General features: G+C 41.2%; 1 protein-coding gene across 1 annotated transcript; it reads right to left on the bottom strand.

The window, feature by feature from the left end:
* Positions 1–4,078: 4,078 nt before the first annotated feature.
* On the bottom strand, positions 4,079–18,405 carry NDUFB5 (NADH:ubiquinone oxidoreductase subunit B5). The gene is made up of 6 exons (XM_040349426.1): positions 18,251–18,405; positions 16,758–16,843; positions 12,772–12,838; positions 11,074–11,135; positions 7,645–7,751; positions 4,079–4,328 (listed from the first exon to the last, which is right to left on the bottom strand). Exons 1-6 carry the CDS (start codon positions 18,366–18,368, stop codon positions 4,208–4,210), a joined length of 561 nt encoding a protein of 186 aa, XP_040205360.1. The 5' UTR covers positions 18,369–18,405; the 3' UTR covers positions 4,079–4,207.
* Between the last annotated feature and the right edge of the window lie 225 nt (positions 18,406–18,630).

Raw genomic sequence — 18,630 nt, 5'->3', positions numbered from 1 at the left:
GCAGCGCGACTGGTAACAGGCAAAAAAATCCTGGGAATCAAGTTCCCCCACCCTGAGGTCCCTTCACTGGCTGCCCGTCAAGGACTGAATCACATTCAAGGCCCTCTGCCTGACGCACAAGTGTGTACAAGGCATCGCCCCGCCCCCCAAATATCTTTGTAGGAAAATAAAATACCACAACCCCAATCGCGTTTTCCGATCAGCCAACCAAAATCTACTACAAATCTCCAAGGCGCGCTACAAGAGCAAAGGAGAACGAAGATTTGCAGTCCAAGGACCCCGACTGTGGAACTCATTACCAACTCATTTACAAACGGAAGAGAATCACCAGGCCTTCAGAAAAAAACTCAAGACCCACCTTTTCTGAAGACTAAATAGAAGGAAAATGCATGCCAAGCGCCTTGTAGTGCTATATAAGTTATTCACTCACTCACTCACATAAGGGGGATACAGCAGACTGTGAATAAGAGTTTTTTTTTTTTTCTTTAAAAATTTAACATCTCTTTTGTATAGGAGATGCATTCCACATAAAAAGTAAGAATACTTAACTCGTTAACTTTTGCAACTTTTTTGACTAGGCAAAGGTTGTACGTTCTTTCAAACAATGCCTACACATAAAAGTGATATACACATAAGCTAAAGACAAATAAAATTGATACGATGTAGTCATTGGCAAAAATGTAGACTTGTCCTGTGAAAAAGTAACTTCCCCCTACTGCATACAAAACGGCAAAGAATTGTCGGCCAACAAACACGAAACTACGAGATCAGCTCTATAGCGCCACCCTTTGAGCAACTTCTGCTAATGTTGTGTTATGGTTAGCATTGCTTCCGAGCATGCACGTTTGGAGTTTTGTCCAACAGACTTGTGTACACACAATCAAATAATCCTACAACACACAATTGTTGGTAGACAATTTTAAAGCATGTTGTCCCACATTTGTCCATGGAAAATCCAACAATTATCCGATGGAGCATACAAACGGTCAGATTTTCTGACAACAGCCTGTCACACAATTACCGTCGGATAATCTGATCGTGTGTATGAGGCTTTAGCCCAATAGCTGATCATTTGATGCTAAAAAGAGATCTGCAAGAACTCCGAAATTTGTGAGATTCGCAAGTAACTCATACAACAGCTAGGGTCAAAAACACACGCATCCACAAAAAAAATAAAAAAAAATAAAAAAAAAGTGATTACACCCATTTAACCTGCATGACAGATGCGTTATGCCCCTAGGGATTCACAGATACTTTAAGTACTCGCTGATACCAATTACCTATACCTACCGCAACAGTTTTATTTTCACTTTAGCTATCAGCAATGGTACAAAGCATTGAAAAGTTATTTACAAAATAGAATATATTATTTTTTTATGTGTTTTTTTAAAATGTGTAAATATATGTTGTTATATGTTAATATGTATAAAAATATCAAACAAAAAAAGTTAATTGTTTATCGTTTATAAAATAGACGCACGATCTCGCATTGTAGGAAAAAAAATATTTGTAGACGTCTGAGCAAATAATAAAATTAGATGAACTGTCCTGATCGGCTCTCGAAAGCTCTGTACTAAACGATCAGATTACCACACAATCGTTCCAAAATCTGCATTTTACGTACGATTTTCTGATCATGTGCATCGGGCATTCGGTAAAAGCCTTTGCTGTTCAAAAAAAAAAAAAAAAACTGAAGCATGATTAGACTACGGTTTTGCATTGAACATATTACGCAAAGACCAGGCCTTCTAGAACATTGTGTTGGGGACTGAATAAAAGAGTTGTTTGGTCACAGAAATAGTAGACATATTTGGTGCAAACCAAACAGCATTTGATGAGAATCTCTTAAAGCTATGAAGCAAGGTGGTAGAAACATTATAGTTTGGGGTTACTTTGCCGCTTTAGGGCATGGACAACAGTTACTGCATCAACTATACACACTGGCCCGGATTCAAGAAGCAATTGCGCCTGTGTAACCATAGGTTACACAGCGCAATTGCTTACTTGCCCCGGCGTTACGAATGCTCCTGATTCAGGAACATCGTAACACCGACTGCAGCCTAAAATCTGCGTGGCATAAGGCTCTTATGCCACGCATATCTTAAGCTGCATTCTTGCGATGGCCGATAGGGGGCGCTCCCATTGTGCTCAGTGTATAGTATGCAAATTGCATACTAACACCGATTTACAATGTTGCGCGAGCCCTGCGTACGCAATTTACGTCGTTTCCATATGGCATGTTTAGCGTAAGGCTGCCCCTTCTAATAGCAGGGGCAGCCAATGCTAAAGTATACCCGTCGTTCCCGCGTCGCGACGTTCAAATTTTACGTAATTTGCGCAAGTCATTTGTGAATGGCGCTGGACGCCATTCACGTTCACTTTGAAGCAAATGACGTCCTTGCGACGTCATTTGCCGCAATGCACGTCGGGAAAGTTTCCCGACGGAGCATGCGCTCTACGCTCGGCGCGGGAGCGCGCCTAATTTAAATGATTCCCGCCCCCTACGGGATCATTTACATTAGGCGCCCTTACGCAGGGCAAGTTTACACAGCGCACACGCAATTTACGGAGCTACTGCTCCGTGAATCGCGGGTAGCGCAGGAAATTTGCGGGGGCGCAGGGCAAAAACGCTGCCCTGCGCCTCTGTAACTAAGGGGCAAATCTACCTGAATCCGGGCCACTGCGTCACATCAAAGCTTTCCTGATAATAATGGGGGACCACGGGGGAGATTTACAATCAGCTTCTAATTTCAGCTAGTTTAATGAGGCTTTCATAATAAAACCTGGATGATAGTTGTTTCTATGCAAATTGGATGCAGCTTTCTCTGCATCCAATTCACATGACAGGAGAGTGTGACCTGCTCTCAATAGAACCTATTCACACATCTCCGGGGGCAGCCTGCAGAACACATTGCACAGGGGTTCTGTGCATCTTTGGCTCTGTTTCAGGGCCGAATTCAGGCGAAAATTTGGGCCCGATTCCTCCCTGAAACAGAGAGCAGGGACGCACCGGACCCCTGCTATGAGCCGCATCCGGACACATTGTGAACCCAGGCTGAAGTGGAAATGGATGACAATCCAAAGCACATTAGCATATCCACCAGGTACTGGCTCGAAAAGAAGCAATGGAGGGGTATGGATGACATAGTCCAGGGGTCTTCAAACTATAGCCCTCCAGTTGTTCAGGAACTACAATTCCCATCATGCCTAGTCATGTCTGTGAATGTCAGAGTTTTACAATGCCTCATGGGATGTGTAGTTCCGCAACAGCTACAGGAATTTGAAAGGAGTGGTTTGTGCAAGGAAACCTACAAACATTTTGCATATAGGAGTGGTCAAAAAAACTCAGGAGTTGGTTGTCAGACTGGCGGGCAGTTACACCTACAAAAAATAAAAAATTCTGCTAAAAGGGAGCAAGGTCAAGGATGCGTTTACTTTTGCCACAGTACTCAATTACACCTATTGAGGCCTTTGCTGATTGAAGGATTGAAAACCCAGTTGAGTTTTTATTACGGCATCCATATCATCTTACTATACATACACAAAATATACAGTTGTGTTCCTCTGAAGGTTGTTGGACATAGGTGAACACATCCTACCAATTATGAAGTTTTACAAACTCCTATTTGATTTTAGTTCACTTTAGTTACTATTAGACCCCTTTCACGCTGGGGTGGTGCAGGCATTAGCGGTAAAGCATCTAGGATTTAGCGGCGCTTTACCGCCGTTATAGCAACAATATTCAACCACTAGGTGGGGCACTTTTACCCCTGCTAACCGCTGAATAAAAGGGTTAATAGCGCCCGTGCTGCTAAAGCGCTTTGGCATTAATTTCAATGGGCAGGGGCGGTGGAGGAGTGCTCCTGCACTGCCCCAAAGATGCTGCTTGCAGGACTTTTTTCCTGTCCTGCAAGTGCACTGCCGCAGTGTGAAAGCACTCTTTCTTTCATACTGGGGTGGATTGACAAGCGCCTTTCATGCGCTATTTTTAGAGCTAAAAAAACACCTGTAAAGCCGCCCAGTGTGAAAGTTGCATCACCTAGTTTTCTTTATATTAAATAATGTTCACTGGCTCGAGTTTTCCAAGTAAATAAAGTCATTTTATTAGGTACAAACTTGAAAGTTGTGAATGTTTCTGAAACCGACTGACATATATAATAATCTATTGTGATAAATGATTTACAGGAGTCCTAAGTGAGCAGATATGTTACTGATCAGGGGTAGATTTATGTTCATGGTCAATGAGGTTTTTATCCAGCGTTTCATAATAATACCACGGACCATCTCCCTTCTGTCTCATAGAGGCACGGGCAACATCTTCATACAACCTAAAGCAAAACAGACAAAAAGTTATTTCAAATTGTACCAAATACAAATAAATTATAAATAAATAACAAACAAACAAAAAAAGTGTTGAACCAAGGATAAAATAGACAATTTATTGAACAAAAACTCTACTCACTGGAGCTATAGTCACCTTTTAGGAATTTATAGCATTTTTCATTATGCCAAGTAAAAAAATGTAAATTGGAATATTGAATATTTACCAATGACATCCAGTAGGTGGCAAGCTTTATACCAGAGCAACCACTTTCCCCAAGTTATTCTACAGCTGTTATGTGAAACAGATCTGAAGAGCAGGGAGATCAAATTGCAAAGACTGCAGTGTGAGTCACAGAGGAAGATTGTGCCCCCTCCCTCTTCTAGCAAGGCTAGCGTATGTCTCCATTTAAAAAAGGGGTGCCTCCAAGTATACAGATATTGTTGGGTTTCTAAATAGAAAGTCCAGTAGGTTTTGAAAACTAGTGTGAAGTGCAGTAACCTATAATGTAATTTAATGAAATCAAGCCAAAAGATTTAATCTTACTGGTTCATTTGGGTACAGCACTTTCTTCCTTTGTCCTAATAAATGAATAAGCCAACACAGTGTAGATCTAGATTTGTTTATACTGTGATTGAGGTAATACGTATAAATACATTTTTATATATATATATAGATATAGATATAGATATAGATATATATAATTTTATTAATACTCATCATCAATAATACTCATCATCAATAATACTCATCATCAATAATACTCATCATCAATAATACTCATCATCAATAATACTCATCATCAATAATACTCATCATCAATAATACTCATCATCAATAATACTCATCATCAATAATACTCATCATCAATAATACTCATCATCAATAATACTCATCATCAATAATACTCATCATCAATAATACCTACCCCCAGTTCCTGCTGCACTTGGCTCCTTGGGAGATTAGCTGTCACTGAAATCCTGACTGGACGTCTATTGACGTCCTGCAAGATAACATGCCGGCGCGCGCCCGTGGGGGCACGCAGCGCGGCGATCGGTGATGCGGGGTGTCAGTCTATATACAATTTTGGGTAGCGCTGTTTTTCACCATTTCACTGATGCATGCAATTTTACAGTTTCATGTTTGGTATCCATTTACTCAATGCACCCCCCCCCCCCCAATCTTATATATTTAAAAAACAATTGTTGTATGTAAAAAGGAATATGTTGGTATTCTACAAAAAGTAGACTTTTAGGGCATGCATTCATCAACTTTTAAATACAGTGGCAAGAAAAAAAAAACATTGGAATTACCTTAAATCTTTAGTAATTGGTGATAAATGTGATCTGAGCCTCATCTAGAGCAGTGTTTCTCAATTCCAGTCCTCAGGCCCCCCCAACAGGTCAGGTTTTCAGGATTTCCCTCAGATGAAAAGGCTGTGGTGATTACTAAGGCAGTGAAACTGATCAAATCACCTGTGCAAAATAATGGAAATCCTGAAAACCTGACCTGTTGGGGGGGCCCCCGAGGACTGGAATTGAGAAACACTGATCTAGAGCCTTGTCTATTGAACACACCCATTAAACATTCACACAGTGCCGGGGGAAAAAGTAAGTGAATCCTTGGCTGGTCAAACCTCATTTGGCAGCAATGACTTTAAGCAAATGCTTTTGGTAGCTCTGGATCAGACTTGCTACAATCAGGAGAAATTTTTGACCATTCCTCTACAAAACTGCTTCAGTTCAGACACGTGTAGGATGTTTGGTGTGAATTGTGTTAAGGTCTGGGCTACGATTGGGCCACTCCACAAAGGGTGCATTTTCTTTTTCTGAAGCCGGTCTGTGGTGGATTTACTTCAATGCTTAGGGGTCAAAGCCTACAGAGCTACAAAGCTTCACCTGGTAGACAGACACCCCGACATCATCCTGTAGGATACTTTGGTCAACTCGATGGGAAAAGTGGTCCATGCCCTGAGGCAGGAAGCAGGCCCAGATCATGATGTTCGCTCTGCCATACTTCACTGTTGGGATTGTGTTTTGATGTTGGAAGGGTTTGCCCTTTTTTGCGCCATACAGTGCCAAGTATTCCACCCAAACAATTGAGCTTTTGTTTCATCAGTCCACAAAACAATTTCCCAGCAGTTTCATGTTTTTTCCAATGTGTTCTTTGGCAAACTTCAAATGTGCAGTAATGTTTTTTTTGTGGAGAGCAGCATCTTCCTCCCTGGTGTTCTGCCATGGACACCCTGCCTATTCATAGACTTGCGTAGTAGACTCACGAACAAGGATATTCCCCAGTTTCAATCATATCTTCAAGCCTTTAGAAGTTACTCGTGGGTTCGTTAAGGTACAAAACAGAATCCTTAATGAGATAAAGTCATCTTGGCTGGGCCCCACTTCTAGGAAAAATAGCCACAGTACTAACCTATCTCCATTTACAGACAATTTGACGACTGATGGATGCCTACACACTTTGGAATTCCTTTGTATCCCTTTCCAGCCTTATGCAGATCAACTATTCTTGACCGTATGTCTTCAGAGAGCTCTTTTTGAGATGCATGGTTCACATCAACTGATGCTTCTTATGAACTGAAAACTTAAAATGAGTGTCTCGTCAATCAAAGCAGCTCTAAACCTCAGCGCCAAACTCATGTCATTAAATGGACTCCAAATAGTTTTCATTGACGTAATAAATCTATGGGTTCACTTACGTTTTCCTCCAGCACAGTGAATGTTTACTTGTTGTGTGCAATAAGGACATGAGAAATTAGAATTTTTTGTGCATTATCAGCTTAAGCACTTGAAGTGCAAAGTGGATTTGCCTTTAGTAAATAAAACCCTTTGTGTTAGTCTATTGTTGTGACTTAGATGAGGATCAGATCACTTTTTATATGGGAAATTACTGCAGAAAAGCAGTTAAAAAAAAAAACCAAAGGGTTGTAAAAAGGTTCCTTTTTTTTTTTTTTTTAAATAACAAACATGTCATACTTAGCTCCGCCAATGGCTCCTGCTATCAAATGAGGATGCAAGACAGCAGCTGGAGCTGCTGTGATCATTCCCACCGCTGGAACAATCGAGTTCAGGAAAGTAAAAGGTGGGCTTCTGCACCACAGAAGGTTTTACAACCCCTTTATTCCCAAGGGGTTTACATACTTTTTATTGCCACTGTATGTAGCTCATTTTACTAAAACTAGAATATTTTTTTGAATATGGAACACAAAGCAGCAGTCACAGGTACAAAAGAAAAAAAAAAAAAAAAAAAAACACACACACATTTGTAAAATAGTTTTAAAATAAGTCATAAAGTATTGGTTATTTGTATACCTGAGCTGACGTTTCTCGTTTTCAATGTAGAGTATTGCCATTCCTTTCTCATAAGACGCATCAATAGGATGAAACATATTGCGGGATAGCCAACGAGTGATTGGGTGCTGAAAAGGTTAACACAAAAAAATTCATAACTATAGAGAAACTGAAGGCCCAGCTCCAGGAAAAAAAATAAAAGGTCCTTCATCCACACTCCAAAGGTTAATGGCTCATTTAGTCTAGGGGATGGTAAAAGCACTTTTATACTTCTGATCCTCTGCTGCCCTGGCTAAGGGCGCTCCCCATGCTCAGACAGTGGACCTTTTCCTCTGCGTCTTCACGTCCAATGCAGGGCTTTGGTCCCTACATCTGTCTTGAGGATGTCAGAGGGCATCCAACCACTGCAGTGCTGTGGAGAAGAGGCTGTGTATACCGGTCTAGCAGCAAGGAGTTATCTGTGGGAGATGGTGAGTAAAACTGCTTTACCCAGTCATCTAGACATAAATGAGAGATAACCCTTGCAATGCAGGCGCATCCCCGCTGCAAGGAAGTACCTTTACTTTTCCTGTATGAATAAGAGGAAATGAATGAGAACTTCCAGAGATGATTTTTTAATTGCTAACATTTGTTTGTTTTGACCGATTGGATTCAAGACCCCTTTACATTTAAGATTAAAGAGAAAAATCAGGCAAAAAAATTAAAAGTATGGGAGGTGCCATTGCTTATTTACTCCTTCCCTCTGAAGAAGACACGCCTGTGGTGTAATGTGTAAGGGGTGGAGTCCGTGACGCAAGATGTTGGCTGCATCTGGGCATAGTGGAGGAGGAGAAGAATGTTGTCGCCCGTAAACTACACACTTTACTATATATAGAGGTTTGAAGGGGGAATAGTATTACATTGGTATTTCATCCATAAGCTGTCGCCTCTATCTATGTGGTGGTCTTTAAAGCGGAGTTCCGGCCACAATTTCACTTTTTAAATATAAATACCCCTGTAATACACAAGCTTAATGTATTCTAGTAAAGTTAGTCTGTAAACTAAGGTCCGTTTTGTTAGGTTGTTACAGCATTTAGACACTTTATAAAATAGAAATTGACTGGGGGCATCTTAAGTGTGGGCATCATGAAGCCAGACTGTAGGACTTCCTGGATTTCAGCCTTGCAAATCTCGCACATGCTCAGTGCTGCACAAGCAGTGTCAGATCAGGTTTCAGCACCTGTGCTGTCCAAGTCACATGATTCTTTGAGACTGGGGAGTGCACTTCTGGAACGTTACACCCACTACATTCCCAGGAGTCTGTGCGGTGTAGGTTAGGAAGCATTAAGCACCTAGGTGCAGGAAGTGGGAAGATTAACTATTCTGCCTAGCAACAACACTTTGAAGGCATCTAAAAAAAATTCGTAAAGGACTAATGACATTTTTTTAAAACTACTGATGTAATGTTATATTTATGGGTGGAACTCCACTTTAATCTGCAATGTATCTGTGGTGCACCTTGATTGTGAGTGCATTACCTTTTGTTTTGCATTTAATAAATATACTGTATATAATTAAATTGAAGGTGCAATGATGGTTTCTATATTTTTATTTTCCCCTGAGCTTTTTTGTGAAAGATCTGGACATGTGGATTCTTTGGTTGGTCTAAAGATCTTTTATTCAAACGAATCCACTGGGAAATTTCCCTTAAAAAAAAAAAAAGAAAAAAAAAAGGGACAAGCGCACATGACCTATTGTTTATAGGTCAAGGTATAAAGGTGAACAGTTAATGGTGGTATTTAGCACAGTGTGTGAAGCACACAAAAATTCTTTATCAAAAATTTTGAGACAGAGATTTTTTTTTTTTTTTTTTAATGGTGTTAACATTTATTTCACACATGTAAATTATTATATACACTTTATAATGATTATAGAGGTGCAGCGCAAAATTATCATAATGTTTTATTGTTTGATGTGTGCTACACTAGTAAATTCCAGCGGCAGCACAGTTGCCCAACAATTTATGATTTTGTATATATTAAAGTGTATGTTCACTCTGAACAACTTACAGTATGCAATAAAGAGAAGAAAAAAAAAAGACACACACCATACACCTAATTTTCAAGGCTAAAGCTGGCCATACACATTTTTTTATTTTGTTTAGTCACATAAAGTGTATGAAGGAAAATCCCCCACCAGGACATCATATTCTGATAATGGCACCCAATACACTAATCAGGGTCTTCAACTAACTGGCTGCAGCCGCTGATCATTCGAAAATTTCCTTGACACGTCCTTTCGACAGCAGGTGAGGCCACACACTGATCAAAATTTGCCCAATTGAGCAGGAATTTGGACCAGTGTATGGCTAGCTTAACCACTTAAGGACCAACGCAGATATACGTCGGCAGAATGGCACGGCTGGGCACAGGCACGTACATTGCCCTTTAAGAGCCCAGCAGTGTGTCACACGCGTGCGCCAGTCCGAAGCTCCTTGACCGGGCCCGCGGACCCAATCGCTGCCGGTGTCCCGCGATCGGGTCACAGGAGCTGAAGAACGGGGAGAGGTGAGTGTAAACACACCTTCCCCGTTCTTCTCTGTGGCAGTGTCACTGATCGTCTGTTCCCTTTTATAGGGAAGGACGATCAGTGACGTCACACGTCCAGCCACGCCCCCCTACAGTAAGAATCACTCCCTTAGGGCACACTAAACCCCTTAGTGCCCCCTAGTGGTTAACCCCTTCACTGCCATTGTCATTTTCACAGTAATCAGTGCATTTTTATAGCACTTTTTGCTGTGAAAATGACAATGGTCCCAAAAATGTGTCAAAAGTGTCCGATGCGTCTGCCGTAATGTCGCAGTCACGAAAAAAAAAAAAACACTGATCGCCGCCTTTACTAGTAAATTTTTTTTTTTTTTTTTTTTACCAAAAAGAAGTATAAGAATACGTATCGGCCTAAACTGAGGAAATTTTTTTTAAAAATTACATATTTTCTGGGGATATTTTTTATAGCAAAAAGTTAAAAATTCCAAAATTGTCACCGCAGTGGTGATCAAATACCACCAAAAGAAAGCTCTATTTGTGGGAAAAAAGGGACGCCAATATTGCTTGAGAGCCACGTCGCACGACCACGGAATTGTCAGTTAAAGCGACGCAGTGCCGAATTGCAAAAAGGGGCCAGGTCCTTAACCTGCATATTGGTCCGAGTCTTAAGTGGTTAAGAGAACATTCAATTTTCAAAAGGGAATATAAGCGATATAAAAAAAAAAAAAAAAAAAAAAAAAGCTATAAACTGCTTCAGGTCCCTGCACATAACGGCAGCAGCTTTAAACCTGCAAATACTGCAGATTGCTGTTCTATTCTGACAGGTTATCCTTACCTCTATGTGCCTGCACTTTATACCTGCAGTCGTTTTCTATTTTTTTGTTCTCTACTACCAAGTGCTATACTACTCCCTACTCCAACTTACCTGATAGTACTCCCAGTGTTCAGGAACATAGCCTTCTGGAATTTCTGCCAGCTCGGCTGGACCTGGTAACATGAAACAGAAACTCAAAAACAAAGTACAAGATGGATCTTCTTTACTTTTGCACATCATAGTACTAAACATTCTGACAGCTACTACCACTGCCATTTCAAATATTGCATAACATTGGCGTGCAGCTCTTTAAGTGTAATGGATGGACAAGATCTTAGAAGAAAACTCTGTGCAAGCCTTTCCTTACTGCACTTGCTTGTAATGCTTGTTATTTCCAATTAGCTTCTCCGGCAATGAGATCAGCCAATGTCTATTGTGTGAGGTTGGAGCAATAATACCTCAAATTTTGGTACAAAGACTCGACACCATAGGAAGCATCATTCGCAAATTCAAGGCAAAGGGCACTGTTGAAACGCTACCTGGTCGTGGCAGAAAGAAGATGCTGACTTTGACTGCTGTGCGCTACCTGAAGCGTAGAGTGGAGAAAAGTCCCCGTGTGACTGCTGAGGAACTGAGAAAAGATTTGTCAGATGTGGGTACTGAAGTTTCTGCTCAGACAATACGGCGCACACTGCGTAATGAAGGCCTCCATGCCAGAACTCCCAGGCGCACCCCCTTGCTGTCTCCAAAGAATAAGAAGAGTCGACTGCAGTATGCCAAAAGTCATGTGGACAAACCACAGAAGTTTTGGGATTGTGTTCTGTGGACTGATGAAACAAAATTAGAACTGTTTGGGCCCATGGATCAACGCTATGTTTGGAGGAGGAAGAACAAGGCCTATGATGAAAAGAACAACTTGCCTACTGTGAAGCATGGCGGGGGGTCAATCATGCTTTGGGGCTGTTTTGCTTCTGCAGGTACAGGGAAGCTTCAGCGTGTGCAAGGTACCATGAATTCTCTTCAGTACCAGGAGATATTGGATGACAATGTGATGCAGTCCATCACAAACCTGAGGCTTGGGAGACGTTGGACCTTTCAACAGGACAATGATCCCAAGCATACCTCCAAGTCCACTAGAGCATGGTTGCAGATTAAAGGCAGGAACATTTTGGAGTGGCTTTCGCAGTCACCAGACTTAAATCCGATTGAGAACCTCTGGTGGGACTTAAAGAAAGCAGTTGCAGTGCGCAAGCCTAAGAATGTGACTGAACTGGAGGCTTTTGCCCATGACGAATGGGCGAAGATACCCGTAGATCGCTGCAAGACACTTGTGTCAAGCTATGCTTCACGTTTAAAAGCTGTTATAACTGTAAAAGGATGTTGTACTAAGTACTAAGTTTGAATGTCAATTGGGGGTTGAATAAAACTGATAATAATGTGAGCACAGAAAAGACATTTGTGGTTATTTCATTATAAATGTTATGTTATATTTGTCTGACCTACACGTGCCTCTTTGATTTAATTATAAGCAGGATGACTGAATGATCAAAATCAATGTCAAACTGGCCAAAACAATCAATTTCAGTGGGGGTTGAATAATTTTGAATACAACTGTATATATACACACATACACACACACACACACACACACACACACACACACACACACACACACACTCTAGAATAGAAGAATGATTACATAAAAGTACTTTGGGGTAACATAAATAACTATTTTTAAAAAGGAATACATTATTTAATTAATATTATAATATACAAGTTTAATATTTTTTTTTTTACATTGTTACTTACCAATAAAAAGATTGACGAGTGATATGCAGATACCTACAGGTATTACGCCAAGCAGTACGTAAAATTTCTGCAAAACAAAATTAACATTTTCATTTGAAGTACAGGACTGAGTATTGGAATTACAGAAGATGGAGATAAAAGCACTAGAACAGAGAGATGTCCTGGCTCTCTGGTGCCCAGATGTCATAGGGAAATTGGAAGTCTATTTTAAATTGGTGTTTTGAGCGCCCACACCATGTAATCTTTAATATAAAATAATTGTACATTTAAAAACACGGAGAGATTATAAAATCTGGAGTCTTGGCCCACAGGTTACAGATTACTGATGTCTTAGCACAATGCATGTTAACACACCAGGACTCCACTTATTTGCCTCCTCCCACCCTCTGCTGCCACAATTGGCACCTTTTGGGGGGGGGGGGGCCTGAGCGGGTACCCTGGTTTTGACAGGTACCCGCTCCCACTTCCGGTTGACTTTGCCATTGAAAAATCGGCTCGGGTGAAGACACCACTGGATTTGTGGACAGGTAAGTGTCCTAATATAACAAAAAAAAAAGTCAGCAGCTACAGTATTTGTAGCTGCTTTTATTTTATTTTCTGAAGGAGCCTGGAGCTTCTCTTTTAGACCCCTTTCCCACTGGGGCATTTTCCAGGCGATTTTGGGCTAAAAATACCGCATGTAAAGCGCCTGAAAAACGGCCCCCCTGCAGTGTCAGTGTGAAAGCGGGCGATGCTGCTTGCAGGACATTTTTTAACCTGCCAGTGCATCTTTGGAGCGTGTGTACACCGATCCTCCACCGCTCTTGCCCATTGAAATGAATGGGCACTGCGGCCAAACCACTGGCAAAGTCCCACTGCAGTGGCGCTTTGCAGGTGGTTTTAACCCTTTTTCGGTCGCTAGCGGGGGTTAAAAGTGCCCCGCTAGTGGCCGAATATCTCCATAAAAATGATGGTAAAGCGCTGCTAAAAATAGTGTAAACAAGCATCTCCTTGCTCTGCCTAGTGAGAATGACACTGATCTCGGCTCGGTGTACTCGGAGCGGAGATCAGTGTCATGTGACAGAGAGCCCATCCCCCCTACAGTTAGAAACACAAGGCAGGGAACAACCCTACAGCGCCACCTAGTGGTTAGCCCCTTCAATGCCAGTGTCATTTTCACAGTAACCAGTGCATTTTTATAGCACTGATCGCTGTGAAAAGGACAATGGTCCCAAAAATGTGTCAAAAGTGTCCAATGTGTCCGCCATAATGTCGCAGTCACGAAAAAAAAAAATCACTGATCGCCGCCATTACTAGCAAAAATAATTAATAAAAAGGCCATAAAACTATCCCCTATTTTGTAAACGCTTTAACTTTTGCGCAAACCAATCAAACGCTTATTGCGATTTCTTTTACCAAACATATGTAGAAGAATATGTATGGGCCTAAACTGAGGAAAAAAAAAGTTTTTTTTTTATATATTTTTGGGGGGATATTTATTATAGCAAAAAGTAAAAGATATTGCATTTTTTTTTTCAAACTTGTCACTCTATTTTTGTTTATAGCGCAAAAAATAAAAAGCGCAGAGATGATCAAATACCACCAAAAGAAAGCTTTATTTGTGGGGGGAAAAAGGGACGCCAATTTTGTTTGGAAGCCACGTCACACGACCGCGCAATTGTCAGTTAAAGCGACGCAGTGCCGAATCGCAAAAAGTGACCTGGTCTTTGACCACCCAAATGGTCCAGGGCTGAAGTGGTTAAAATAAACGAAAATAGTTCAGCCAAATATTAAAATAAAGTGCACATGGATGACTCTAGCAGCACATAGATGGGTTTTAATAGATGGGTGTCCATTCGTCTGTATACACATACATGTATACACATACATACACACACACACAATATATATATATATATATAATTACAGATCTCTCTTTCATTTAATGCATTATACCCCTCCTCTACGCTAGCTCTAAAAAAAAAAAAAAAAAAAAAAAAAAAAAAAGGGACTTTAGTTTACCAACTTTTTAAAATAAAATCCAGGGACACACTACTGAACGCATCCAATTCATTGCCACTCTCACGGAAAAAAAATCACACCCATAAACAATTGCTAAACAGCCTTTTGGAACAAGAGGCAAACATTCATGGTATAAAGACAAAAACTATTTTCAAATGAGGAGGCACCAATATATGAAAGCATTGTTGGGAGGCATATATCTGGCCTGTAAACCAGTCTCAAAAGAATACAAGTACTCCCGGCCATACTAGTTAGAACAAAGTACATACAATTTCTTCCCCAATCCAGAATTCCTAACACAGTATTGCTCCTGTCCCTGCCTTAGCGTCCTTCCTTCTATGCCACTCATCTGGTGTTTTGCCCTTAGTTCTACTTTAAATGTGGTGGCTGCATTCATTTACTTATTTACTTGTATTTTCACCTGGTGATCTGGCCTGTACCACTTCACTGGAAGAGCAACAGAGCCACCCTAGGACAACACTGGCAATCAGGGTAGTATTAGATGCACTAGCAGATTTGAATGGATGGAACTAACAAATTTAATTCAAACTCCAGCCAACAATCTTTAAAATGTAACTTTATGACAAAAATGACATAGAATGCATTAACATGAAAAACCTTAAGGCTTTACAACCACTTCTTGCCTGCCATCAAATGACAGCGGGATGGTGCGGCTCTCGCTCTGGGTGGACATCCTATTACGGCGCCCAGAACAGCTCTCATGGCGATCGCAGCTGCACCGTGTTGCTAGGACATGGCATGACCCTGATCTCCGTAAAGAGACGATCATGCGGCTCTATATTTTTTCCAACTCCAAAAATCTTGTAACAAAGAGGTCTAAAGCAGTGGTCTCAAAGTACCGGCCCACGGGCCATTTGCGGCCCACGGACCAGTTATAAATGGCCCGCAGGCAGGGCGGAAGTGGGGGGAGCTAAGAGGAAAAAAAATATATATATATTTTTTTTTCTGTGAGCTGGCGCCATCTGGTGGTGAGCCGTTGGTATTACAAGTTATTACCACCAGATGTGAGCTAGCGCCATCTGGTGGTGGCCGTTGGTATTACAAGTTAAGCATTACAAGTTAAACAGCAATTCTAATGTAATTTTACACTATTTTCACTGCCATCTTCTTCCCTCTAATTAGAACCCCCAAACATTATATATATTTTTTATCCTAACACCCTAGAGAATAAAATGGCGATCGTTGCAATACTTTGTTACGCCGTATTGGCGCAGCGGTCTTACAAGCGCACTTTTTTGGGAAAAAAAATAAAAAAATTTTAATTAAAAAATAAGACAACAGTAAAGTTATCCCCATTTTTTTTCATATTATGAAAGATAATGTTACGCCGAGTAAATTCATACCCAACATGTCACGCTTCAAAATTGCGTCCGCTTGTGGAATGCCGACAAACTTTTTTACCCTTTAAAATCTTCATAGGCGACGTTTAAAAAAAATCTACAGGTTGCACGTTTTAAGTTACAGAGGAGGTCTAGTGCTAGAATTATTGCTCTCACTCTACCAATCGCGGCGATACCTCACGTGTGGTTTGAACACCGTTTACATATGCGGGCTCTGCTCGCGTATGTGTTCACTTCTGGGCGCAAGCCCGTCGGGACGGGGTGTGTTTTCTGGCTCCTAACTTTTTTAGCTGGCTCCTAGATTCCAAGCAAATTTGTCAAACCCTGACTTACACCAGTGCTGGTGGTAATAATGCGCTCGCTGACACCAGTGCTGGGGGTTAATAATGTGTTCGCTGACACCAGTACTGTTGTTTTTGAAGTTTGAAAGTTTGCATGCGGCCCCCCATGGGATATGGAAACTTGTCTTGTGGCCCTCAGGTAATTTGAGTTTGAGACCCCTGGTCTAAAGCGTATGGTTCTGATGTTGGAAAGAAGGATATACAGAGGAGGCGATTGTACTATTCCAAGAGGAAATAGCCAAAACTAGAACGTCAAGGTCACATAACTAGATAGAAGACTTACCAAGTATTTCATGAATTTATTGTCATGGAAAAGTGAAGGCCGGATGACAAAGACCCTCTTTCCACCACCGGCAAACCGCACAGGCACTAAAGGAAAAACAAAAGTGAAGAGTCTGTGAAGGTTCTTATTTATCTAGGTTATGGTGTGTGTATATATATATATATATATATATATATATATATATATATATATATATGAGAAGTTAGTCAAATCCAACTGGACTTCTCCAAGGCACGTCTTCAATTCTAACGATTGTCAAGAAGATAACACAGCCAGCACTTCTATCCACACATGAAGCCCACCCACCTAATCCATTATGGAAACATCCCATTCCAGTCACATAGCCCTATCCTTGGTGTCAGAAACTCTGTTTGAGGTTAAAGGTGTGAATTGCTATCTAATTGCCAGGTTAGAGATGTTTAAATGGCATTATATATGAAAGGCATCACTGAACTTTGACCTCATCTGCCTTTGACAGGTAACGCCATTTTAACTTCTCGCTGACCATATAACATAACATTAAAGTTTGTAAACCTAAAAAAAAAAAGTTATGTTACTGCCTCCTAAAAGCAATTTAATATCCATTGTAATGTGGCCACTTACCACGTGATCAGCTGTCAGCCAATGACAGCTGATCACGTGATGTAAACAAAGGCCGGTAATGAGTTTTTTTTCTCCTCATGACGACAGCGTGAGGAGAGAAAAAAAGCCGATCACCGGCTTATGTGTAAGGGACATCGGTCCCGAAGAGGAAGGAGGCAATTCTGCCTCCTCTGTGCAGCCAGTGCCACCTATCAATGCCCACAATTGCCACCTATCAATGCCCACAAGTGGTGCCAATCAGTGGCTCATCAGTGCCCATTACTGCCACCCATCAGCGTACATCAATGAAGGAGAAAAATTACCTGTTTGCAAAAAACAAAATATATAGATCTATAAAAATACACACATTATGTATATGTATATATATATATATATATATATATATATATATATATATATATATATATACACACACACACACACACACACACACACACACACACACATATATATATATATATATATATATATATATATATATTTACTTTTTAACAAAAAATAAAAACCACAGAGGTGATCAAATACCACCAAAAGAAAGCTCTATTTGTGGGGGGGAATGTAAAAAAAATGTAATTTGGGTACAGTGTAGTACGACCGCGCAATTGTCATTCAAAGTACATCAGCGCTGAAAATTGGTCTGGGCAGGAGGGGGGTTTAAATGCCAAGTAAGCACGTGGTTAAAAAGTCAAATATAATACGATTCTATATAAAATATGTGTGTACGTTGTTTTTCCCACCCATGTGAATGACCCATGCATTCATCATGTCCCAAGGAAGGTACAATGATCCCTTGGTAGGTGGACTTCTCTCCATGGTGTCCGCATACAATGTCACCTATCCCCATGCAGAGGTCACCGGGGACACCAGGCCCGGCCAGGCCGCCCTCTTACCCGCAGCAGTCGGCGCTACTCTCCCCAGCAGCCCACCAGTCCGGAGCGCCAAGCGCTGAGCACACTGCAGCCGACTGATCATCGCCCCAGCCGACCGGAGGACACTCATCCCCGCCATGATCACCTAGGACAGGCGCGGGGGATTGTGGGGCCTGGGATGATGAGCCTGTCGATGAAGCCGCCGGCGACACGTCTAGTACTGGCAAGTCTGCCCTCACTGGCTAATTCAATAAGAAATGAAAATATGGAGAAACCAGCTACTTCACAGCCGCCAATTAGGACATACTCACACCTATATTGTTATCACCATGTTTTCATAAACATAGCTGATTATATACGGTATGACAGCGGAGGAGGTCGGCGCTCTAGTGACAGCTCCG

The sequence above is a fragment of the Rana temporaria genome, chromosome 4, assembly GCF_905171775.1.
Source record: "Rana temporaria chromosome 4, aRanTem1.1, whole genome shotgun sequence".
Lineage (NCBI taxonomy): Eukaryota > Metazoa > Chordata > Amphibia > Anura > Ranidae > Rana > Rana temporaria.
This window is presented reverse-complemented; position numbering and strand designations above follow the sequence as displayed.

Excerpts from the sequence above, each read along its gene's own strand:
- NDUFB5 (XM_040349426.1), bottom strand. The coding sequence starts at position 18,368 with ATGGCGGGGATGAGTGTCCTCCGGTCGGCTGGGGCGATGATCAGTCGG. Across the intron at positions 16,844-18,250 it reads AGTAGCGCCGACTGCTGCGG|TGCCTGTGCGGTTTGCCGGT; the intron begins GTAAGAGGGCGG and ends TTTTTCCTTTAG. Across the intron at positions 7,752-11,073 it reads AACACTGGGAGTACTATCAG|CACCCAATCACTCGTTGGCT; the intron begins GTAAGTTGGAGT and ends TAACCTTTTCAG.